General features: G+C 35.9%; 1 protein-coding gene across 3 annotated transcripts in view; it reads right to left on the reverse strand.

The window, feature by feature from the left end:
• Positions 1 to 27,840, reverse strand: part of NBEA (neurobeachin) — a 464,261-nt gene that overhangs the window by 381,519 nt on the left and 54,902 nt on the right. For all 3 annotated transcript variants that reach the window (XM_030449922.1, XM_030449935.1, XM_030449928.1), the window contains exon 2: positions 4,650 to 4,881. In XM_030449922.1, the coding sequence (XP_030305782.1) occupies positions 4,650 to 4,881 (232 nt within the window). The remainder of the gene's footprint in view (positions 1 to 4,649; positions 4,882 to 27,840) is intronic.

The following is a 27,840-nucleotide window of genomic DNA, read 5'->3' on the forward strand; positions in this document are numbered from 1 at the left end:
AACCATGAATTTAAGTTGTACCCTTATGAAACCAGCCTCTGGTCTTCAGTAAGCAAAAGCCATATGTGAATAATGAAATACCATTAATTTACAGAAAACATAGTAACCTGTTCTGTGAGTGAAACTGCATTTCCAGAAAGGCAAAAGAAAAACACTGTAACTTGCAGACGTTTTCGCCATAAAATCTGGGATCTATATTCCTAATGTTCAATTATAGATTTTTTTCCCCTTTCTTTAAAGGAAGAGTTTATTTAATCTTCCCTGTAAAATTAGTTCCACATTATATTTGTGGCAGAATTTTCTTAAGGGAAAGCAAAATAAAGGTAAGAAATTTAAATCCCTTGTCTTTTATGATGGTGAATTCTATGACTCAGCTTCTCCCTATTACCTACAAGCATCTGCTCCCTTCAAAAAGGGAAATCAGCACAAGTGAACGCTCATCTCTGGCTAAGAATTTAATAATTCTTATTTTGTAGTCCGAGCTTGCTTTTTTGATCCAGATACTTCAAATTTTGTTTCTTTTACAGAAGGAAAAAAGTGTTGTGTAGAAGCAAAGTTGTCTGGGGAAAATCAGAACATCATTAAAAAACCAAAGAAATGATTGGCAGATTTTTAAAATTACTCAGTATGTACTGCCTTGTTTCATTGTTCCATTGCCCTGTACTACCTTGTGGGACAGAAGATTTCTCGTTTCTACTGAAGGTTTTGAAAACCCACAGGCATTAGAAATACATATTTATAAACAATAAATAAAACATTGATGCAGAGTAATACATGTAAGCTCCATAACAATGGAACTCTGGGTCAAACTAAGAGCTGAACGGCTGAAGGCCAGCAGGTAACAAGGTAAAACAAAGAACATCTGTGGCAGTCAAAACACTTAATGCTAGCAAAAAATACTGCTTTAAACACCCCTAAAGGTTTGTTTCTTGTTTCAAAAAAACAAGACTTAAAAAGAACTGCACTGTATTACACAACTTTTTTCATATTTACAAGAAATCAGAGTCAGTTCACATCTGGTTTATAAATCCCTATAATCCACTCATCTATAAGTGGACAAATGCCACAAAACATACAACAGTTGGATTTTCCTAATGACTGCTTCATATTTTGTATTAAATAAGATCACATATATAACGGGTATCTATGATCTCATTTCAGCAACCAGATTGCCTAGGAGAAAATAGGCTTAATTTCTCATTCTTAATGCATTTCTAAAATTCACTGAATGCAATAGAATATTTTGTTAATGCCACCTTCTGACTACTTGCATATTAAGCAGCTTATATATGATCAATTAATTAACCAGAAACCTTGAGGGAATGCTTAAGCCAGTCATTTAGTATGAAAATACAGTAGTAAAAGAGCCTGTCTGTCTTTCAAGTATCAATGAGCATATATCAAAATGAATACAAAAAAGTATTAACTTTGGAAGACATATTAAAACAGCATTAGAAACCCAGCTTCTGGAAAACTACCCTCATGCCTCCTTAAACTTTTAATAACAAGCACCCATGAAATTGTGAATTTTAACTCTGCTAGTGAAGTAAATTAATTTCTACAGGTTGGCAAATAAAGAATGTGATTAATTTTGCATTTTTTCTTATGTAACCCATCAAAAGAGAAATGCTCATTAACAGCCCATTTTTACTTAAAAACCAGGAACTGTTTCAGTGCTTAAGAGTTCAGTTCCAGCAATTTTAGAACAATTACCTACAGCATCACAACAGAACTGCAGGAAATAAAACAGGGCTCAAGGGAGACATATCCACTCTGTAGAAGTTCAGGCTTTCTCATCCACCATTCAGACTTCTCTGAAGGTACTCCAGAGACACTCTGCAAAAGAATCTCTCAGAGCAGATGATCTGCTTCACTCCTCATCCTCTGGAAACAGAGCACTCTAAAAAGTTAATCTCTCAAGGAAAATCCTGTGCAACTGTTAAAACAAAACTGTCAGTTTCCTATGCAAATGTTTTTGTACTCTTTTCCCCCTGACCACTGATAAAATGTTGACCACTCCCTAGCTTAGTGTAACAGGTTGTCACAGTACAAGGATGACTTCTGACAGATGCTGCTTTTAGAAAGAAAAACTGGAATACAAGTGGCAAGGATCTCAGCTAGACTGCAATTTAGATTTTCAAGGTGATTAAATTTCAATCAGCAAAACTTTAGGAAGAAAGATACTTAAAAGTGCTGAAAAGCCTCATGAATCTGATACTCTTCATCTAAACAGACAAATTCTTTTCACTGCAAAAGACTGGGTACATGTCTATTTGCTGTTTTCTTACTTTCGTGCAACCAGAAAGTGGCTTCAGACTTAGACTAGATTTGAAAATGTGCTGTCAGAACATATAACAGACATTGTGTCTGTCTTGTCTGTTTCAACCTCATCTAGGCCTAGTTACAGACAGCAGTTCACAAAGAAACAAGTGAGATGACCTAAAAACAAGCACACAATTCTAAAACCAAACAAATTAAAGCCCAGAAAACCTGCAGCCTTTACAGATTATAAAGGCCATTTGCAAAACGTTGGGCTGGCAGAGCATTGGCAACTGTTTCAGGAAAATGGTGGTTAGTGTGGTACTAACTTCCTGGGGGTGTAAGCACCAACACAGCTCTTGCTCTAAACATCCCCCTTGAATATCAAAAGTCTTTCTTTTCATGGAATTTCTTACTTTATTCTCTGGTTTTGGAAAGTTCACAGAAATTTTTTGTGGCAGAAATTTTTTGTGCCCTATGTATCAGATTAGGGGACACAGTCACTGTCACTGATTTCATTATCAAGTGCCTACTATTAAAGTAATTACATGACTACCTTTATTTCTTTTTTACTAAGATTGTTGCTTTTTATAAAAGGCTTTTAAGGTAATTGTAGAAATAAAATAAAACAGTGAATTTGCTTGCTTCCCTGTCAGAAAAACTCTCAAAAAATCCCCACGTTTTCATTGTACACAGTTGTCAGAGAAAGACCCTAAAAAGGTGTGATTTTGTTAAATCCTTGCTCGTAATATATAGAAGCCTATTCAGATAATACGATGTCACATTGAGAGCTAAAATGCCATCAGAATTCCAAATTTCAGTTTTGACTTTAAAGTAACTGTTCTCTCTTTGTCCACACAAGTGCAGAGAAGAGGAAACTTACTGATGTTTTTTTTTCTGCAGAAAGCCTCTTTCTGAAGTACTGTGTGACCAACCTCAGAACAAGATTATGGTCTAGAAGCTCCAATAATTTCTTTTTTTTTTTTTTTTAATTAATGTGCTGCCCCTACCTTGTATTAATAGTTGTAATCAGAGTGTTTTTTCAATTCCAAATTGCTCCTGAAAGCCAGATTCTACACTTCTCATTTCTGACTTCTACAATTAGCTCAGCATTTTTAAAAATTTCCCTCAAAAGGGGAAATCATCACAGTTACATATGTCACATAACAAAGTACTATACAAAATTACTTGGTGGAAAAACATTGGTTCATGAATCTATTGATCTGTTTTACTTCAGTCTGAATCTCACAGGACAGTATTTAGTATAGGGTTTCTGTTTCAACATTTACACATACATTTCTAATCAACATGGCATTCACTATGACTTGCTTTGAAATACAGAATGCAGCTTTTTCAAATATTTTATATTACAGACACCTTCATGCTACGTAAAAAGCTAAGGACAAAAATCATTCATGAATAATCCAGTTTTCATGCTGCTCTCATCCTCCTCTTGTTTCTGGTCTGAAATCCTTGCTGGTTTACTGTTCCACAAACATAGATATATGTCAGGAATCATACCATCAGCTAAAATTTTTTTCAAGATTCCCTCTCAATTATAATCAGTTCCAAACTACATAAAAATTAACTACTTTCACACTGAGTTGAAAGAAACTACTTGGTTTAAGTTTCTTCATCAGAAAAATAAGGAGTAGATAAACACTAATCCTATGCAGCTCTTAGCTGCCATATTTAAATGTGAGAACCAAGACTACTCCTCTAAATAATTAATTCATGATTACAGTCTGTACTCTACTTCTGAGAAGATGTAGTACAGAATAAAAAAAACTTTCAAAAGTACTCTGAAAACCTTAGCTTCAACACTTCTCTTCAGTAAGCAAAAAAAAAAACATGGCAATTTTTTAATGCTGAAAAAAATTACAGGATGTTATGAAGCACAAGTATAAGAACAAAGAGATATTATAGGGAGTTACACATTACAAAATGTTTGTTTAAGAAAGTCCAATTTTCCAGCATTCAAGGCTATGAAAAAATTGTTATATGCTGCCAGATGTAAGTTAAATTTAAAGTGGACCATAATAATTCTAACACCTGAGAAATTCAAACTGATCAATGCATTTAAAGGACTAAAACATTACCCTGAAAGTTCATAAAATACACTGTTCTTAATTATGTTCAAAATTGGTTTATAATCACTATAGTAAAATTAGCTCCTCATATGAATTAACAAGCTGTTACCTTAAACAATATATATACATATATTTGAAAATAAGAATAATTTTCACCTTTTTTCTGAAACTGATGACAAAGTAGTTGCTCTAGTAGCAAAATCAGCACTTTTAATAAAAAGACATTCCAAACTCTTCCTTAACCACAAAATGTTGACAGTTCAAGAATGCAATAGTTATTTATCAGTTGACAATTTATACCTGCAATCATGTCGTCCACAGTACTCATCTTCAGCAGTACCTGTTCAATTAAGCCAACTTCTGTGCTAGTCTGTAAATTACGGACACTTTTACGGAGAATTGCTGTGAACATACTCCAGATTTCTGCCTGGCACGTTACATCACAGTGCTCCAAAAGCTCTGACATGCACGTAATGCTCTCTGCATCCTGGATGATAAAGTTCATCTCTAGATCAAATTCGCCACCAACCAGCTACAAAAAAAAGGAAAAAAAAAAAATTACATTGTGAAAAACATAGTTTGTGCCTTCCATACCTTCACAGTGAGTATTTTTTCTGTGATGGAGATAATTTTGATAGAGAAACTCATAGCTAGAAACTGAGGCAGCAAACTAGCAATCACACTATGCAAAACAGCTCCTATATTATATACACATTAATATCCTACAGTATTTCCTACAATATTGTCATAGCACTGAATAAAACCCTTTCATAAAATAAAATCAAAATATACTTCAAATATTCCTTCCTAAAAAGAAACTGAAATGGTAGCTTAGCCCAAAGGGATGTAGTGTAAAGAAATAGAACCTGAAAAGGCCAACAGGAATTGAAGGTTTCCTACAGTTCTCCGAAGAAAAAAAATTCCTACTCAGAAACACAAAGACACTTAAACAACTTAGCTATGTTTCCTTCTGATATGAGCCAATATCTGCCCTTAATTACAAATTTTCAAGACCTTACTGCCCTCTCCATTGTACCTCCCAAATAATCATGCTCAAAAAAGAATCAGTGATCTGCTCTGGGCCAAAGTAGACACAGTAGAAACTTGATTAATTATACCACAGAGCAGCTCATCACGTGGCCAAGGAAACCTACTGCTGGTGGAAAGAAAAGACAGAAATGGGAAAGAAAAAAGCATTGGGATTAAATTATTTTAACAGCAGTAATGATGAAATTACAGCCTGACTCCTATTCTTCCCAGATACTTGCAAAATGCTATCCAGAAGTCCCTAGTTCCAATTAAAGAGCACAAGTACCAGACAGGTAAAAAAAAACTTTGCAAAAGATAATAGTAAAGACCAAGTATACCTAAAGAAATGGACCTGATCAATTTCAATCAGTCTGGTGTAACTTAAAAAAGATGAACGCAAAACACCTTATTGAACTGATAATGAAACTTAGTTTAAAAAACCAATACCCTTCTAATGGCAGAAACATGTTCCTATTTTGAAGGAAACAAAGCCTGGGACTCATGCATCCTGCTTTACCCCTGCAACCTTAAAGAATTTTGAAATCACCAATGTTGCATTTCCATAACTGCAAATTTATTACCTAATTTGCAGAAAGGCAAAAGAACAGAATAAATTAATTTTCAAATGGCATAAAGACATTCTTTTCTATTTGCTTCAGGAAATTATTTAATTAAAATTGCAATATTATGTTTTAAATTAAGGCTATTCAAATAATTCGTCTCATTTATAAGTACATCATTTCAATGGTCACTTTTAATAGAAGGATATTTCCTACCCTATTTAAAAGCAGTTGGTATTGCTTTCAAATTAAATTCCAAACAAAAAGCAAACTGCAATATTATACAAACTTTTTTTTTTTCAATGATTAAACTGATCCAAATATTCAAAGTCATCTTTCAGACTAAATCTTCAGACAAAAATAATACAACTAAGCAAAGACTACTTTGGGCTTCTACCCTAATTCATAATTTTTATCTAGTTAGGAATTATTTCTCTCTATCAAGTAATTGCTAATAACCAGTTTATGACTTGCTAACATAAAATCTTCTAATATATTACATATATAAACCTATCACATCCTGAGTTCCCAGAGGCACTTAATTACATTAAAATATAAATATTATCCTAATTATGCTATAGTATTTTAGTTTAGAACTTGTGACTGCATATCATACATTTGCTTATTTGGTAAACATATAATGTATACCAAGAGTAAAAAACTGTAAAAATCACAAGAATAGGATTTCTATGACAATATTTTTTATTATTATGAAATAAGTTTCACAGAGGAAACCCAGGTGGAGTCTCAATTTCTGAAAACAGCAGTATCTTGTGTGCACTTCTCCAGAAGTCTGGACTGCTTTTTTCTCAGAAATGTCTCCATCTGAATGAGCCTCTTTGAGACGATGTTAAAAACACACAGAGACAAAACAGGAACTTGCAGGAAACATTCAGTTAAACTCATTAAAATGTAGCTGATTTACCCTTCTCTGCAATTGAAGAATATATCAGCAACTAACAATGATCATAGTTATAATTAAAATCAACTTCCTCAATAAAGGGAATCAACTAATGAATTAATAACTGGGATGACAGAATTGAAGACGATAGAGGGAAGGTTACTTTTTTAAAGTTGTAGTCCCAGAAATCAACATAAATTAAAAATATTGACAGTCATGAGAAAAAGAATACAAGGAAATGTCTAAGAACACTAGGAAAATCTAGAAAAAAATGAAGTGAGTATACAAAAAATTAATAACCATGGCTAAATTGTGTTCAAGAAGTAACATAAAGAAACCTCCTCTGCTTTAATACATGAAAAATAAAATATAATCCAGCCTGGAAAAAGAAGTAGAACATTCACTAGAAATAAAAGCACTCTCTAACAATATTTCTGCAGCTGCATTTCCCAAGCAAAAGAGCAAGAAAGGAGAAATAACCAGTCTGTCTTCACAACAGAGGGTGGTTATCAGTGGAGAACCACAGTGAAAATGGGCTGTTAACAAGTGCAGATACTAATAAAATGATATAGCTTGCTGAAGATCCAAAAATCATTAAATGCAATTAAAACACACCAACTGCTGTGAGCTGCAAAGATTTTTATGGTACCAGCTGGCCAGGCAACATATAAGAGTAAAGTTAGCAAGTGCAAAGAATACAACATTATTATAGTTTTACTCATAGATTTATAGAATTGTAGGCTCTCAAATCTGCTATTATCAGCCAGAAAAGAGATTTTGGAGTCCCTGTGGATACTTCTTTAAATAACTATCACAGAATCACAGAATGGCAGGGGCTGGAAGGGACCTCTGGAGATCCCTCCTGCTACAGCAGGATTCCCTAGAGGAGATTACACAGGAACACACAAATCCAGGTGGGGTTTGAATCTCTCCAGGGATGGAGACTCCACAACCTCCCTGGGCAATATGTTCCAACTGCTCTGCTACCTTTAGAATAAAGAAGTATTTTCTCATATTCAGGTTATATCTTCTGCATGCTACTTTGAGACCATTACCCCTCGTTCTGTCACTGGACACCACGGAGAAGAGTTTGTCCCTATCCTCCTGACACCTGCACTTCAGATATAAACCTTCATGGCATCTACCCCTCAGCCTCCTTTTCTCTAAGCTAAACAGTCCAAACTCTTTTAGCCTTTCCTCATAGGGCAGATGCTCCAGTTCCTTAATCATCTTAATTGTGCTACATTAAAAACTATTAGTTGGCAGTTTTAAAAATTTATAATGAATCTGCAACATTATAAATTGGGTACAATTCTGGATGCAATACACACACACACAAAAAAAAAGTGAAATCATATTGTCATAAAGCAGTTTATTTTTTTTATAACATTGAAGACTTCTGTAGTAGGACAAATTTCAGCCAGAGTACAGTATGAACACTAAGATAGAAATCTGTGCAAGAGCCAGTATACCCTCCCATACATGTGTTCTTTCCATACTGTAGACCTCATATACAATCTTTTTTCTTATGTCATACAGTCAGTCTTACTTTGTATCCTTCAAGTGAACACTTAATATTCACTAAAGACGACGCTTCCACTGTAGGAATCCTGAATCACTGCTTGTACACTGACAAGCTCATTTATCACTTTTTAACTATCCTGCATCTTTCCCAATACAGCTGTAAGAAATAAAGCATTAAACTAATGTTCACATCAAAGTTCCAAGTCAGATGAATACAACTAACAAAACAGAACTCCTGAAGAAGTAATGAACTGGCAGTTATAAGCAAATTAGGCTATCTCCCCTGTACTGAGGTTGTTTACAATGACAGGTTGACATTCCTTGTAAATTGCTCCAAGAACCTATCTTAACCTACACCACAGTCCTCAAAAGCTGCTGCACTACCAAAAATCTTCACTTTTCTAAACAATGTGACCATTCCACATTAAGCTTATTTTGCCATTTGTTATCCTATGCAATAAAAATGTTTCTTCTGAAACTACAACAGCGTTGAAAAACTCTTTCAAAATACAGAAGTTGTCTACATGTTTGATGGCATACACAGATCAGATCTTGATTTGAAGAACCTGATTTTAAAGAATTCTGAAGTTCACATGTAAAGAATTTCATTCTAGACGCTCAGTTGCACACTTTGTTCCATTTCAAGTTCTGGAGAATGGATTAAAATGAAGAGAGAATAGAATGGAATATTTTCAGTTGGAAGGGACAATTATTCTCTAGTCCAACTGCTTGACCAAGTCCAAAGTTGAAAAATAGGGTTCAAATGCCTCAAATGGTGATGGGCTTGGGGAAATGACCACCTCTCTTGGAAGCCTCTTCAAGTATTTGACCACTCCTACAGTAAAGAAATGCTTCCTCATGGCAAGTCTGAACCTCCCTTGATGCCCATTTGAGCCATTCCCACACATCCTGTCACTGGATACCAGTGGGAAGAGCTCAGTACTTCCCTCTCCACTTCCCCTTCATAAGAAGCTGTGGAGAGCATTAAGTCTCACTCTTCTCTCCAGTAATAGAGAGCTCCTCAATTAGGAAAAAAAAAAAAAAATCCAGAGGTCATAACTTACTCTTGGGGGATATTACAGAAAACAAAATGCTGAAGATGTGAAATGCTGAAGAAGTTCCTCTCTGATTAAAAAATATAAACTGCAACATATAAGGATCTTAAGAGGCACACACAATCCAAAAGTATATTTTAGAGGCATTTTGTATTTTTTCTTTAAATGCAAAACACGAGTCCATTTTGCTAAAGAGAAAATGACACAATAATACATAGCAACATCAATAAATACAAAATTCTATTTGCCATGTTCTGCACTCATCCATTGGAAAACTTTCATGGTACCTAAACTGAACATTTGTGTTTACTTTTAATATTTTGCACATAATTCTCTCTAATCCTCCTTTGATTTGGAGTCTTAGGAACTACTAAACCGTACATCTGAAACTTACTTTTAATTTTGAATACATTTTTCAGCAGTTTTTGATTTTTTTCAGAAGTCATCTTAGTTACAAGGATGCATATAAGGAGAAAAGAGTTATCTGTAATGAGCTATGACTTCCTATCTTTTATTCAATCACTACACACATGTGGCTAGGAAAAGACCTTCTTCTCAATTTCATATTTATCCACTGTAAGTGTTGACTTAACTTATCTACAATAAACCCAAAGGTCCTTACTGTAACCATTTTTCCCCATCTACATTAATAGACTTCTATTTTTTTTATTTGATCAAAAAAGTATAGAAGCAAGAAAATCTTCCAAAATTTAAATCTCTAAAATTTGCTGTTCATCACCATCAAAGAAGAACTTCTTTCTAATTTGCTTCAGCTTGGATTCCTATGTGCCTTTCCTTAGATAAAAATCAAGAATATAAATTACAGAATACTAGACAGAAATGGCCACTGAAAAACTGAATGATCACAAAGGTACAGTTACTAAAATGCTAATAACATCCAGGTCCAATATGCACCATGGCATTTTTTCCTTTCTTCTCCCAATTAATTACTGTCACACTTGCTCTACCTTTTCCAAAGCCAAGAATAAATGAGGGTACATCATCATCCACACAACAACCATCCTCATCTGCTTTAGCAGCAATGGTGTACTCAGGCAGATGAAAAACAAGCTACTGTTTCCTGGTCATTAAACTTTTAAATGTTTAATTTCTAAAGAAGTAATTCAAGTCCCTGGAGATATTTAAAAAGAGACTGGATGTGGCACTCAGTGCCATGGTCTAGCAACCGCAACGGTGGTTCAAGGGTTGGACTCGATGATCTCTGAGGTCCCTTCCAACCCAGCCAATTCTATGATTCTATGATTCTATGATAAGTTTTTAGGAAAACGCTTCTTCAGCTGCATGCATGAAAACTTCTTTCAGTGAAAGTGTTTAGAATGCTACATGAAATAAATTAAACTTTCCCGTGAACAAAATGTGTGCTGATCACACGCACTAGTTAACCTAAATATCACAATATAACTACAGAGGAAAAGCACAGATAACAAAAACTTAAAGTGAGTATTTTTAAAAACTGGTACATGTTTTTCCCTGTTGTTGTTAAATTATTAATTCTTGGAGTTTTTTAGAGAAACAAATTACAGGTATGTGCATATCATAGCTCAGGCCCAGGTGTTAACAACCAGGCCTCCACTCACTCTCCCCTCACTGTGGGACAGGGAGGAGGAAATCCAACTTAAATCCAACTCTCATGGATCCAGAGAAGGACAGAGAGGTTTTCCCTCCCCAAGTATGCTCATGGGCAAAACCAGACAGATTCAGCTTGGGGAGAAAAAAGAGAATAATTTAATCTATCAGGAGAAAAAGAACACACAACCAGATTTAGAACCTTCCTCCACCCCTCCCTTCTTCCCAGGCCTGAATTGCTTCCCTCTTGCCTCTGCCTCAGGGGCACAGGGGACAGAGTGTGGAGGCTTAATCAGTTCACCACACATTGATTTTTTTTTTGTTGAATCCTCATAGCATTCCACTGCTCCAACACGGGGTCCCTCTCATGGCAGAGTCTTTCAGAGGGACATGAGTCCCTCCCACAGGTGCAGTCCCTCAGGCACAGACTGCTCCAGCCCAGGCTGCACACAGAGTCACCTCCCCTGACACGGGGTCCTCCATGGCTGCAGATCCACATCTGGGGTAATTTTCAAAATTCTCTTCACCATCAATGGTAAAAGGTGCTCCTGGAAAGTGATTCATCTCACTCATTTTAGGTGAAATATTAGGACAAAATAAGTCTCTGGGAATGTAGTGCTTTTCACTGACTATGAGAGGACAAACGTCTTGGATGGACACATCTGCAGTTACGTCAGATTAACCTTTCCCAGAGTACCCACAGAATGGGCTGTAACCAAATGGCAGCATTACAAAGACCGATTCCCGTGTGAATCACTACAACAGCACATAATTCTCCACATTACAGTACCTGGTTTAAAGGAGTCTTCTTTTATTTTAGCTTCAAAAACATTTTTTATGCTGAATAACGTATAGTATGTACACAGCATACTGTGTGCCACTGAGGCAATGCTGCCTTGTAAGTTTATTGATAATTTTAAAGTATTCAGAGAAAACAAAATATTTAAATGCCCCTTACACCTGGTGAGAAAATATGAAAGAAATAATACATTCAGTTTACTTTTTGGAACTTCTAAGTTTGTTATTATGCAAGCTTAGAATTATTTCACTTAAGATTTACCTTTAATTTCTTATTTTCTCTTCTGTCTGGAGAAGGACACACCTGTAGGCTGAGTACTGCCTCTGGCTGAGATGGAGTTAATTCTCCTCATGGCAGCCTATATGGTACTGCATTTTGTTTGTGAATGAAACTGTGCAAAAAATACACCAGTTTTACCTATTCCTGAACAGTGCTTACATAGTGCCAGATCTCACAGAAAGCAGGAGGGGCATGGGCAGGAGGTTGGGAGGAGACAGAGCCGGGACAGCTGACCCCGACTGACCACAGGGATATGGCCACACCATCATGCTCAGCAAGAACACTGTGGGGTTAAACAAACACTGGCTGGGCATCAGTCTGCCTGTGGAAGGTGACAAGTGATTGCCTTTGCAGCACTTGTTCCCACCACACATTTATTAAATTTCCCTTAGCTCAAGCCACCAGGTTACTCCTTTTGCTGTTCTGTTTCTCTTTGGTACTGTATGTGTGTGTGTGTAAACAGGTGGTGGGTGCTTATTTGTAGGCTGGGATCAATCCACTGTGGTTTAAAACTTCTGGCTTCTGTCCTCAAATGCACTTTCCATGTTTTTTCTCACTGAGCAGCACTGTTCCATGTAGTAAAATCTACTATATTTTGTATAAGGGCTCTTAACAAAGTACAGAAGAGAAAAAACTGTGAATTACATACTATCAAATCATAATACAATAAACCAAACTTTGTTTAAGAATGTAAGCCCATCTAACCTTGAGCATGGCTTGCTGAGTTCTTCCAAAAATATCACGCTGTGATGTTTGTCTTGGATCATCAAAGGCCCAAATTTGCTCAGTGCTCTATAAAGTATGTTTATTCCCCAGTTTAAACAAGCTTGCATGTTATACTGCTATCATAGAGGGAAAGCATTCTGTCATGTCCTTCCCCATCCTACAGTACTTTTCTGTAAGTCAATAGTTTTGATAATACCTACAGTGATTTTTCTTTTATTTAGATTTCAGATTTCTCAGCCAAGCATGACAAGAAACATTTAAAAATTACTTGAAATGCTTGGAAGATAATGTACATTGTGAAAGAACAAAGGCTCTGTAAGGAATGAAGAGTAAATATGTACTTATCAATGTCCTCCTGTTGTCATTGTTACCTGCCTCAGAACATCAGCTTTCTTGGGACATAAGCCAGGAAGAGACAGTAAAAATTATTATGAGAACTATCTACTTTCCTTGAATTTCTAGGAGGACAGTTCTAAACTGCATCACTGGCACCAGCAGTGAGATATTCTACAATGAAAGGAAAAAGAAATTGTCAACCTGAAACTGCCTTTGTTGTAAAAAAAACCTACACATGGGTTTGTTAGCTGTTAGTTGATGTTTTATTTTAAAAATGCTGTTGTATCTAAACAATCATCCTGCAGTTTCACATGGCAAAGCCAGAACTCAGCCCCAATATATATTGCTTAAAGAGACTGTCAAGTTTCATCTTTGGAGGACTTTCCAAAGAAAACAAGGACATTTTATAACATGTAGTCATAACAGACATAAGACCTATTCAGTCCAATCCTATAATTCCAGTATTCCACAAGTCCAGGATGAAATGTTTGTTTATTTGAACAAAATAGCTCAAAATAGCAAAATACCACTTACCAGTACTTAAATAAGGATAATGATAATGCCTGGGTAATGGTAACATCAAGTGACTTGATGGACGTTGGTCTCTTTTGCCAGACGACTTTCAACAAGACAAGAGGGCATGGTCTTAAGTTGTGCCAGGGGAAGTTTAGGTTAGATATTAGAAAGAATTTCTTTACAGAGAGAGTGATCAAGCATTGGAATGGGCTGCCCAGGGAAGTGGTGGATTCTCCGTCCCTGGAGATATTTAAAAAGAGACTGGATGTGGCACTCAGTGCCATGGTCTAGCAACCGCAACGGTGGTAAAAGGGTTGTACTCGATGATCTCTGAGGTCCCTTCCAACCCAGCCAATTCTATGATTCTATGACTTCAGAAAACCATCCCAAAGAAACACTCTAAGAACCCTAAGAAACAAAGTTTCCTACGTATTTAAACTGAGTTATGGGCATCTTGAGATACTGTTCCAAACTCCCTTCATTGACTTTTAGAAGGAAAGTTGTAAGTTGTTTCGATGCAACAAAAGCATAAAATCATTTTGTTTTGCTGCTAAGAAAACCTTTCCCCTCAACTAAGTCCCAAATTATGTCTGGTTTCTTTTATCACAATATGGTGTTGGAATTCTTTGGCTGAAATTTCATGGCAAAAAGAAAAAAAAAAGAAAACCAAAACAGAAATGCTTATAGATTAAAATGATAGTTTAATATTTACTTTAAAAAGAGCAGAACATCAAGGAATGTTTTGAACTATATTTGTTATGCTGATGCTGTAGTATTGTAGTTCATTAGAACTGTGGTAATATATGTAAAATATAATTATCCAGGTCAGATTACTTTTTATTAACTTGCTCCTCTAATAATATAAAAATCAAATAGAAATTATATAAATAAAATACCAAAGCTGTCTAGTGGAACAAAAGTCTGAATGGGACACATACCTGAAAATAAAATGGAGAGTAAAGAGAGATATATTGAGAATACCTGAAAATTAGAGCTATAGGTACGCTACTTCACCATAGTCTATGTACAAACATTAATGTAAGTGTGCATTAAACCAACTTATAGAAAACTATGGTAGATCTACTGCAGTAAACTATACATACAACTTACTGAGACAAGCATCAAATATACCCAGACAGACAGCAAGCCTGTATAACTTAGTTAACAGTTTGACTTAATAGTTTGCTAAGAGAAAACTTCAACTTGCTCTTCCCTGCTTTTTTATGTTGGAAGACTGAGAAACATTAAACTGTCAGTAATTACACAGTTGTAATCCAATTTGTATTTCACAACTAACAGTACCACACAAAACCTTTGGGCAGATAGCAGTGTCTGGTTTTAAAACAAAACAACTGAAAAGTCCAACAACACTCAGTATCTTGTTTCCCCAACTTCACATGCAAGCATATTTCCCAAAAATACTAAAACATTGTTTTAGTCAACAGAAGCCTCCAGTAAATCAAAACATTTGGGTTTTATTTTCACCAATAGTAACATTTGTTTTTACTCAAATGTACTTGTCAAAGCAATTTTGTTTATTTGCTGCACAGATGCATTCTGTAACTAGAATAAATTGCAACATAGTTAATGGAATTTTAGTCTTGGAAAATGTTGGATTTTTTTTTCAGAGTAGCCTGTGGTGAGATTCCCAGGTACATCAAGGACACAAAACTTCAAGATTATAGAAGAAAAACGTGATTTTTCACACTTAAGATCATAAAAATAACCGTATACCATCAGGACAAAGATACACGTAGCCCACTGTCTTCTTCTCAACAGACATCATGTATAAATCCTGATAAAATAGCCTGCAGGCTCTCCTACTCTCTTTCCCATGAGCTAATCAGGGAGGCACAGCAATTGCTCTCTACTGCACTAATTGCTATTTCCTCACTGCTAAGGAGCTCTGAGCAGAGCATGGGCAGACCCTGGCCCATCCAGGGTCTCACTTTACCCCTACAACTTAGACAGCAGAACCTTTCACTTGATTGTTGTTACAAAGCAGATCTGTATCCAGTACATGCCAAAGGGACTGAGAAATATGTCCTCTGTCCCTCCTGAGAACCTGTGGAGAAAATACTTTCCTGATTTACCTAATCTGTCAGGCTATACGTATGCATACACATATACACATATATAATAAATAAAATTCAGTTACTTGAGACATTCAGCAGCTAAACAAGAAATAACCTACCTTTTATTCTAAAGGATGTGAGTATTTGAACATAAAGAAAAGTAATTTTAACCTAAGTAGCCTTCATATTGCAATCAGGTAACTAACACAATTAACCCAGTTTATGTTGGTTTTATACTAGGGTTTGGTAAGAAAAAGAATTAGTTACATTTGTCTCATTAAGATTAAGCTCTCTGTTCCCTACTTTAAAAGTAAGTAATCTATATTTGAAGTTTCCCATTCTCATGTATACCCTTCTCTTAGTTTTTTCTTTCATTAGGGTTTTTAAATACTTTTATTTTTAAACGAAACATTTCCCTTTTGCCACAAAACACTCCCTGAAAAGCCTCGACACTATAAAAGATGGCTATGCAATTTTTAAAAGCAGAACAATTCCGATGAATTTAGTTATGACAGTGCCATTTTCCAGCTGATACATCTAGGTGTCAAAAGTATCCTGTTCACATTAATAATTAATAAAACAATGATAGCCCAGGAGAACCATAATCCTGGGATACACGATCTCAAACAATACTGAAGTGAGATGTGCACAACAGTAGTGCACATTTCTCCATGTTGCTGAAAAACAGGAGCTTAAGGTGAAGAACAAAGAAGCATCCTTAATTCTCAACATGCTGCTGCTTGCTTAAACCAATAATTTTGAGATGCCTATTAATTATTAGTATCAATATTTTGAAAGTTTCCAATGGCAACATCAGTTTGTGAAGCTCTACACTCAATTTCAACATGCTTATTTTCAACAGTCTTCTGTTTAATTAGATTCCAAAAGCATTAACTGCTTAGTATACAGCCTTCTTGTCCCTAGAAGTTAATATGGGAGAAAACAACTCAGTGCTCAGGCACAGTGAAAATCCCTTCCAAGCTTCTGTACTCTATCGATTACAGAACAAATCTTGGACATGTGACATAGTTCCATTTAATTCTCTGTATGTGACATAACTCAGCAAAAGGGAGGCAACAGTAGCAAGAAAGCCCTAGTCAGGACCCCCTCTGTTAAAAAGATACATAGATTCCAACAAATAATATAGTCTATAATTGAATTATACTGATTGATGGAGCTCGATCAAAGGTTTCTTGTAGAACCTACATAATTATTGTTAATGTCTAAAATGCTTCTTGACTATATTTTATAAATAAGCACAAAGTCAAATGTATAAACAGGCACAGTCTCAAGTCAAAGCTGACTTTGTTCCCTTCTAAGTGCATTCTGTCATGCACAATTTACAGCTAACAACATGCTTATAAGTCTAATTCATTAGTACAAAAAGCATTAATAATTTCTGAGTAAATACAATAATTTTCAACTCTGCAATGATGCTTACTATGTGATAAAATATAGAAGGATACTATTACAAACACACATGAATTATAAAGCTGTGAAACTTAACAGCAAGGTTCCATATCAATGGCCATATAACCCCTGTGGCTTCTCAGCTTTCCTAGCCTGAAGTTTGTTATCATCACATCTAAATTTTCAAGTAAAGTCAGTAGATACTTTTTTTTAAGAAAATCAAGAGATAGTATACTATATGTTACTTTTTTTTTTTTTTCTCATCCTCAAAAGTGAGCAGGAGACTCATAAGGGACAGGAACTGTGCTTTAAAAACTCTTTTATAATTTCTCTTAGCCAAATGTTTTTTTAAAAAATTTCAAGAAGCTCCCTTTGGTTATAGATGCAGTTACTGATACTTGGACTAGTATCTAAGTATCTAAGGTTTTTTTTAACAAGGTTTCTCAATACTTGTCCCCTTTACTCTCAGGATAGTGTAATTGTTCTGGTTTATGACTTGTCTCCCATAGGGTTTTTGCTGTCATTAATGATTTAAAGCTTTTTTGTGCAAGGACAAAAACTAAAAACTCAGCCACTAAAGGAGGCACTACAGCCACCACACTGACAGTCAAGAACAAAGGCCAGAATTATACAGCAAAAGAGGAAAGGTCAGATGCAACTCTAACAACAAAAGATCATTATAAGGAGGAAATAGAAAGGTACATAAATAAGCATAAGAAACAATTTATCAGTAGTCAGAGAGCCTGCCTTATGTAAGAAGCTTGCTGGATCTCTTTAACTGTTCAGCTTTCCCAAACTAAACATCATCTTATGCACAACTTACATTTTTTACATGATCCAGAAGCAAAGGCAACATAATTTTGGTTAGATACAATTATGATCTATGGTAGTACTGTATATGCGTTTCTTCCTCATTTCTGTTGCTAAGTATTATGACTTTAGTTTGTTACACATAGCATCTTAGCACTTGAAAAATATACATCCGCTTTTCTACAGATGAAAACCACTAGGAAATGAAACCAAATTACTGTGGTAGGAATCCCTGTTCAGAGAAGAAAATAATCTCAATACTGCACTTGCACTACTCATCCCACTGTGTTCATCTGGTGTTTCTGTTTGAACAACTGTTCAAGAATATAAAAGCAGGAAAGAGGTGTATCTAACCTATCTCAGTGTTCAAAAAGTGTAAGAACAGGATAAACACATACTGCATTTTCTCCCTGTGCACTAGGGTGACATTATAGAGTCCCAGCATCCCCCTATAGGAATTTTTTGATCCAGAAATAATCTCTTTTTTTGAGCAAGTTGGTGGATTTTCATCTGTTAATTTTCCTGATTAGTTTCTGAACTTGCACCTTTTTGGATTCTTAACTTCCTACAGTTTTCTCATTATTTTTTTGTAAAAATATCTCATTATACATCATTATTTCATTTCAGTCCTCTAGTTTTTGCATTTTGAAAAGCCATGAATAACTGTTTTCTATCACATTCTCCCCTTTGTTCACCTCTGTCTCAAATATACTTGGTCGTATCTTTTCCAAGTGGAATGATCCCACTTTGTTAAGTCACTCCTTACCTGAAATCCATATTTAATCATTCTTCTTAGCCTGTACACTTTTTTGATAGTTCTAATATATTCTTATGAGACTGAGAATTACCAGAACTTAATAAAAAATTCAAAATAGGGATATATCATTAATTTATACAATTGCATGAAAATGCTTTGCTTTGCTCATCTTTTCTTTATTAATGATTGCTAATATTTGCTTTTATGATTGCTACTAAGTGCCAAAAAGATTTTTCACAGAACTAGTATAACTGTGAGACCATTTATAAGAGCATTTGTGAGAGAGCAGTTAATACAGGGTAGAAGATATGAAATGAAGTTAGACCTTTTAGTATTATTTATGAGATCAGAAGGAAATAAGACTCATGAAAAACCTTCAAAAATTGTCAGTTGCAGCAAATACTAATTTTGTAAATATGTACACAATGTAAAAGCAGTATGTGACCTCAGCATCATGTTTCTCTATTGACAGCATCACATATCTCCTTTCCAATTCATGATTTCCATCATAACATATATGTATTTACATAACTGCTGAATACAGTTTTAAATGAAAGGATAATGCCACTAATAAAGACTTAAGATACTAAACTCTCTTCTCCCACAAACATTTAAAAAACATCAACAACAACAACAAAAAAGTAATCAACATCTCAGCAACACATTATCCCTTATCTAGTTTACTTAAAAAACACAAGATAAGTGCTTATAAAAATACGGTTAACAGGTAATGTATCTTTTCAGCAATATAGTCCCTCACATCTTCACATTATTCCATGTTTGATGCTATACTTATGCATCATTTACTCAACTAATGCTGGCTGGAGCTTAGAAGGAACACTTAAGGATGCATTCTTACAGTCTCTCCAAGACTCAGACACAGTTGTTGAAAACAAATATTCCTGGAGTCCAAATTTCAAACACTCCAGGTGCAAAACTAATTGCACAGCTTCATGGGTACTAAGCATTCTTTTTAAGACATCATGTAACTGAGTAAAACTGAGATCATGTATAATTTGACTTCACTACAAGACAAGTCCAATTGAAGTGTTAGTAATTACAAAGTAAATGTTAAAGTATGGAGGAAAATTCAAGTGTTCTTTATTGCATTAAAAGAGAAATATCTTAGAGACATATATGATTATTCCTTTAACCTCATTTACTTTATATTTAATACAATTTAAAATAAATATATTAATAAATTTAATATAAACTGTAATAAGATCACAGTAGTCTAGTTTTAAAAGTTAAGGTTTTTTTCTCAGTATTTAAGATCTGTTTCTACTCAGTAGACAGAAATGCTTAACTTACTAATAAAATAAAAAGTGTCTCATTCAAAAACACAAAAGGGGGGAGTGGAAGGGGACTGTAAGAAAAGAGGTATAGACTTACAACCCATTTTTAATTACACTTCTATGTAACCATGCCTTACTAATGAAGACTTTGTTATAAAATAATCAGTTTTCATGAGAAGTGATTATATTTGGAGATGGGAAACATATCCCTCCATCACATTTTAGAAAAGAAATTTTAATACAAGGTAGTTTAATACACCTTCTTTATTAAAAAGAAAAAAAACCCTCACCATTCTATTCACTTAACAGAAATGAAAAAGTCTTAAAATTGAAATAGAAATAATTTACACAAGGCATGAGTCAAACTTGGTATTTGACCAGGTTTCCATCATAAAAGCACTCACACATCTTTGGTTTGTGAGGGAAAATTAGAAAATCCTAAGCAGTAGTAAAAGCAAAGGAAATCACTTCTAAAAAAGGCTTCATCAAATGGCTGGATTTAGTTATTTTTTGCACCTCTTTCAATGTCTCCTTTTGGGCAGTGTAAAACAATATCAGTACTTTCAGGTGGAAATGTTACTTAAGAGGAAATGGAACAGTTATATAAATAGAGACAGCATAGCTATATAAATAATAACCCATAAAAGCTCCTTCTAAAGTAAGGTCTTCTGAAACCATTATCAACTAGGAAAACAGAAAATGTATTCAGTTGCTCTTTAATCAAATGGATGATAATCAGAAATGAGTATGCCAAGTTAAATAGTAATTCAACCCATGTGTAAACAGATAACAACTTTGCAAGAATGTAATCACTTAAATGACTATACAATCTTGATAAAAATTTCAAGCATCTCCCTTTCCCTTTGGTTGGTCCATCACCCAACTTTTACATGGCAAATCTTACTAGATTCTTGATTTACTGAATACATGCAATAATCAGGATTATACCCTGCACACTTTCAGTTGTTTAAGTTAATGAAAACACTAACTGTTCAGAGAAAATACCTGAATACTGCCCAGGTATTTCAGAGAATCACAGAATAGTTTAGGTTGGAAGGGACCTTAAAAAGCACCCAGTTCCAACCTCCCTGCCATGGGCAGGGACAGCTCCCATTAGACCAGGTTGCTCAAAGCCCCATCCTACCTGGCCTTGAACACTTCCAGGGAGGGGGGAACCACTACTTCCCTGGACAGCCTGTGCCAGAGTCTCATGGTTTTTTCAATCATGTCAAAAGAACTTTGAACCCCAATATCCAATTAAGTTGTCCTGAGTTTTATAATTTATAAACAATGCATTGCTTCATTCTGATTCTGAAGGTCTAAGTAACTATATAATTATTCTATTTCTGTTTTGGGGGGGGTTTGGGGTTTTTTGGTTGGTTGGGTTTTTTTGGGTTGTTTTTGTTTGTTTTTTTATTTGCACATAGGCAGCAGGGAAATGCACTTCCTCATACTTAGCTAACCAGCATTAAAGCAGAATTAAAGCAGAAGAAAAGCTGCAAAACCAAAATCTGACTGCCATTAATGACTAGAAAAAGATTAATAGCTTAGTTGTAAAGTGGGCATCGCTCCCAAAGAAGAAGAGAGCATGCTCTAGAAAACAAGTAATTTTTTGTAACGAGGCTGTTACATCTCCTCAGAACCATAACGTTTGCAAATGAAATATAGAAGTGTCAAAAACACTTATTACTTGAAAGTGCTTGACTCTATCAATTTATCCTCCAAAAAGTGTCAATGACGTTTCTGGTGCCAAACTTAACTGTAACTTAACCTTTCACCACCCTCATCGTAAAACACTTCTTCCTTATATCTAGTCTCAATCTACCCTCTTTCAGTCTGAAACCATTCCCCCTTGCCCTATTGCAAGTGGTCCTGCTTGAGTTTGTCCCCATCTTTCTTATAAGCCCCCCTTTAAGTAGTGAAAGGTTGAAATCATGTCTCCCTTCTCCAGGCCAAATAACCCCAACTCTCTCAGCCTTTCTTCATGACAGAGTTGTTTCATCCTTCTGGCTGCTTCTACAAAAAACAGAACTTACAGGTTTCTTAAAAATGCATCAAAACTTCTCCATTATAAAGTATTCAGCACACCCTCTTAGTACTTTTAACAGTGAAAAACCTCTAATCTTTTGTACAGTTACATTTTTTAACTACATGCATATCTCATGTCTAATTAGATATCCTAATTAGTATTTAAAGCTTACATCAGACCACTGGCAGAATGGATTTTTTAAAAAATCCTGCAAAGTGTTATGAGAGTTAATTTTTTCCACTTTCTTTTTAATTACTTTAGGGTGCCCATCTTTTTAATATAACTGTCTTAAAACCTATGTGACACTAGAGTTGCATACCAAAATCTATCTTTAATAATATCTATCTGAAAATGATTAATAATTATTACTTAAATTGTTAATAAGTGTCTTTAAGCAATAACATATCTCTTTTTCTTCAGATCCATAACCTGAATTTTTTCTCAAACCATACATAGCAGGAATGTAGACATATGAACATTGACTCTTAATGATGAATTAGCTAAATAAATATTTCCTACTCCAAACGTTAGGCCATCAGCTGAAAGACAGGTACTTCATGCTTGGTACATTTACCAATACTTCATTACATGGCAGCTTTTTCTCAACAACCTCTCTATAATTACCTGCTTGATTTACTTAATTTCCTATTATGACAAGGTCACCCATCTAGTGGACCATGGGAAGCCAGTGGACGTAGTGGAACAGAGCAACCAGGTGCCTCTGATCATCAAGAAGTGGGTGTGAGCCGCTATCAACTCCACCTGTGCCCAGCCAGGGCAGGGCCCCTATGGAGCATGTGCAAGACCATGGGGCCAATAAATAGTGAGGCTCACACCCACCGAGGCAGCTCATTCTAGAGCTAGCTGAGAGAGTGGCTGGTTGCTTCCATAGCAGCAGACCATCTTTGCTAGTTCCACACTGTGGGCAATAGACTCAGATCACATCCTACGAGTCTATATCACCGTATCAACGGTTCGATCCCGGACAAGAGACTCCTTTCCGGCTACAAGTGGATTTATGGTTTTTTGGTTTTTTTTAACTTATTTTATTTTAGCAAAGCTTCTGATACTGTCTCTCACAGTATCATTCTAGACTAAATGTGTAGCTATAGCTAGACAAGTCCATAATACAACGGGTGACAAACTGGCTGACAGGGTAGGCTCAGAAAGTTATAGTAAATGAGGTCATATCATGCTGGTGGCCAGTCAATGATCCCCAGGGCTCAATTTTCAAGCCAATGCTCTTTAACTTTTTTATAAATGATCTGTATACACGAATCAAGTGTACATTAAGTAAATTTGTTGATGATATTAAATTAGAAGGAGCTGTGGACTCCCTTGAGGATAGAAGATCCTCAAAGAGAGATTTGGATAGACTAAAGAGCTGGGCATTCACCAACTGTATGAAATTTTAAAAGAGCAAGTACTGGATCCTTCACCTGGGGCAAACATCTAGATGATGTTCTTGGTTTCAGTTTTACATAACTCTTATGAGGAACAAGCAGTTACACTTGATGATCCCATTTGATGTGGGCCCACTTGAACCTCATGAGGTTCAACAAGACCAAATGCAGGGTCTGGGACAATCCACACAATCAGTACAGGCTTGGGGATGAGGTTTTGGAAAGAAGCCCTGCAGAAAAGGACTTGGGGGTGCTGGTACATGAAAAGCTGGACATGAGCCAACAGTGTGTGCTTTCAGGCCAGAAGGCCAATTGCATTCTGGGCTGCATCAAAAGAAGTGTGGCCAGCAGATCAAGAGAGGTGATTCTGCCCACTTTGCTTTGGCAGGACCTCAGCTGGAGTATTGCATCCAGCTCTGGAATCCTCAATGCAAGAGGACATGGACCTGAGGGAGCGGGTCCAGAGGAGAGTCATGAAAATGACCAGAGGGCTGGAACACCTCTCCTAGGAAGCCAGACTGAGGGAGCTGGAGTTGTTCAGCCTGGAGAAAAGAAGGCTTTGGGGAGACCTAATACTTTCCAGTATCTGAAGGGGACTTACAAGAAGAGAGGAGATGGACTGTTTGCAGGGGCCTGGAGTGATGAGAGGCAATGGTTTTAAATTAAAGAGTAGACTTAGATTGGATGTTAGGAAAAAGTTCTTCACCATGATGGTAGTGGAAAAATGGAACAGGTTGCCCAGGAACATAGTTAAGGCCTCATCCCTGGAGATGTTAAAAGTGAGGCTTGACAAGGCTCTGAGCAACCTGATCTAGTTAAGGGTGTCCCTGCTTACTGCAGGGAGGTTGGACTAGATGAACTTTAGAGGTCCCTTCCAACCCAAGATATTCTCTGATTTAATAAGTTCCATTGGCAAATAAAATTGTTTGACTCATACCAGTTTAATCTGATTCTTAAGGATTTTGCCTATTGTTATGAATAAATATTTGATAAATATATGATGGTTATAACTACCCTCTTCTCATTATTTGCTAAAGAAAATGTTCCTTCAACTAACTACAGCAGTTTAATGCAACATAGTCCAAATGAACATTTACAGCCAGAGAGCCACTAGTTGGATTAACCTGATTCAAACAGGAAGGTCTAAACACGACCAGGTTTTGAGCTGAACATCAAGTAGTGGAAGAAGCCAATGGATGCACCAACCACAAGTGCAAAGAAAAAGCATGGCTGGACAAAAACCAGGTACTGCAGCCACTGCTCAGGGCACAGAATACAGCAGGACGTGTTGTGACTCAGTTTTGCAACAGGACTCTCAGAAGGCATTTCAAGTGCAACAGCTGCTGAAGCCCAAGGTATCTCCCAAAGCCATCTGTACCAGACTGATTGGAAACAAAAGCCAAAACTGGACAGATTAAACATTTCACAGCAACATAGCTGAATAACAAAAAAAAAAAAAACAAAAAACCAAAAAAACAAAACAAAACACCAAACAAAACAGCAAGCAAATAGTGAGCAGAATACCTATTCTGCAGCATTTTTTAGCTTCTTTGAAATGACTGGCTAAACACCTGAAATTAAATATGTATTGTTTTCATTCTACAAGGCTATAAAGGAAGAGTCTGGCAAAGAGATAATGAATAATTATATTGATCGATCTGTCTTTTTCTCAGATTTCCTGGTTTCCATTTTTTACAGTGTTTAATTATCCTACCATCTAACATGGTGCATTAAGGCTACCCGCCTAATATTAAAAGGGAAGAGGAAAAAAAGCATAAATTCCTTTTTGGTTTTCTTCTGATACTATTATGACACAAACTACCCACTTTCCTAAATACAGAACAGAATCTGGTAGCTACAAGTTACACTTGTGCTAAGGCCTTTCTTTTCATTACAGAAGATACACAGCAACCCTTAGGCTGGGGCTGGGAAAGAGTTTTAGAGGGTGGAGATAGCAGAAAGTAACTAACATATTCCCTAAGAAACAAGAGAGAATTTCTCCCATGAGAATAGTACAAACCTCGCCAGTCATTAATCACCACCAAACAGCTGATGATACTTCAAACCTTTGAACTGACTTCCATAGCTGACCTTCCAGTATCAACTAATCACCTTCTATTAATCTCCTTATGTTGAAAAACAGCTACTAGAAAATTATATTAAAATCAGCATCAGGGTCAGAATTTCAGTTTCATGTTCTACCATCCTGACAATTCACAGACTAGAAGATCTGAAGCACTAAACTCTCTTTAAATATTTTTAGGTGGGAGTAATATTTTTATTTTTTTTATTTTAATTTTGTTTTTTCTCTTTTTTAATATCAGTTTAGGAAAAAAACATGGCAGAAAGAGACCTGGGACCTGTTGGTTGACAGCCAGCTGAATAAGCCAACAGTGTGCACAAGTGGCCAGGGTAGCCAAAAGCATCCTGACTTGTATCAGAACTAGCAGGGCCAGCAGGACTGGGGAAGTGATTGTCAGCACCAGTGAGGCCACACCTCGAGTAACTTTTTTCAGTTTTGGGCCCTTCACTACCAGAAAGACATTGAGAGGTTGGAGCATGTCCAGAGAAGGAAAATTAAGCTGCTGAAAGGTCTGGAGAAAAAGAGATGAGCAGCATCTGAAGAGCTGTGATTGTTTCATCTGGAGAAAAGAAGGCTATGGGAAGACCTCATCACTCTCTACAACTCCCTGAAAGGAGGTTGTAGCAAGGTGGGGGTTGGCCTCTTCTACCTAGGAATGAGTGATAGGACAAGAGAAAATGGCCTTGGTTGTGCCAGGGGAGGTTTAGATTGGATATTAGGAAATATTTCTTTACTGAAAAGGTTGTCAGGCACTGCAACAGGATTGCCAGGCAAGTGTCACCATCCCTGGAGGTATTTAAAAGATGTATAGATGTGGCTCTTAGGAATATCTTTTGGTGGTGGACTTGGCAGTGTTAGATTTATGGCTGGACTCAATGATCTTAAGGGTCTTTTCCAACCTAAATGAATCTATGATTCTGTACTTTTAGACATCTAAGGGTGCTACAAAAGGAATAATCATCCTCCCAAAATAAATAAATAAATAAACAAACTCAAACCTCGTTATATACACATACTTCATATCTACAAGATGAAGCCAAAAATTTCCAAAGAGTGCAAGTAACTCTTCTTAATGAACACAGAAATGTACTCCCCCAAACTAAAGCATCCTGGGAATCAGCACATACCTCCTGTAGGTGTAGTTACCACTGCAGTATTTATGCTAAGTTAAAAAGTTCTTATCTGGGATAGTAAGGCTTGAGGAGAGGGAGGAGCAAGGCCAGAGTTTGCTAACTAAAGCTTCAATAAAACAAATACTCTCTAATATTTTACTTTTGATCAAACTACCATTTTTTGGACAAATTATTTAATTGAAATTCCCTTGACCTGATCAAGTGGAAAATTCCCCAATGTAGCCCTAACATTATGTTCTTAATACCACCACACTGCTTCTCAGCTATTTTCAAGCTAGCTTCCATGGAAACAAAGACATAATTCTTAATTCAAAAGGCTGCTAAAATCTCCATTAGAAAATACGTTTATAAAAAGCCTTTACTTTGTATTATCAGAGTGAGAAGAGAAACTAGGTTATTTTCAGTACTTTACTGCAAGCTGCAGAAAGTGGCATACAGACTGCAGTGACACCAGTGATGTAGTAAAAAAAAAAAATCTGGTTATGCTTCATCAACTCTTTTAAGTTTTAGGGTTATTTGCGTGTCATTCATCATATTTGAGGTAATACTCAAATAAAAATGTATATCTGATTTTGCATATTACTTACTTGATTTGGACATAAATTTGGCAACTGAATTATCAAATAAGCTATTTTCACAGAATTGGTAGAAATTACTAATATTTATCTACTCTTTATGTAATATTTCTAAGAAAATGCTATTAAAGCTTTCTTAGTCCCAGAACTGCATTTAAATTTAACTCATGCCCATCTACAGCAGAAACACCCATAAGAATGCTTTTTAATCCTCTTTATTCTTCCACTTAGTAAGATGAAGATAATGGTCTTCTGCCCCTTTACTTTGATTTATGCCCCTTTTCTCAAGTAAAGGACAGATGATTAAAAAGACTATCCATTGTAAAAACTGTTTCCTCTGGTTCCTGGCCACAGAAGAGGGAATACCATGGCATTTATCATACAAAATTGTACACCATAATCAGATGGGAGGACAACAAGAAAAAATACTTTAAGTCACAGTATGGTTCATAAATTACTCCAATTGAAGGAAATATAAATCCTCAAGTTCTACTGCTGTGCAACAGAGACTCTGAATAAAAAAATAAAAAAAAAGAAGCTCGAGGCAGACCAGAGAATGGAAGGAAAAGCATAAAAAATAAAAATTAAACTGTGTGATATATGTATTGT

Source organism: Calypte anna, chromosome 1 (genome assembly GCF_003957555.1).
Source record: "Calypte anna isolate BGI_N300 chromosome 1, bCalAnn1_v1.p, whole genome shotgun sequence".
Taxonomy (NCBI): Eukaryota; Metazoa; Chordata; class Aves; order Apodiformes; family Trochilidae; genus Calypte; species Calypte anna.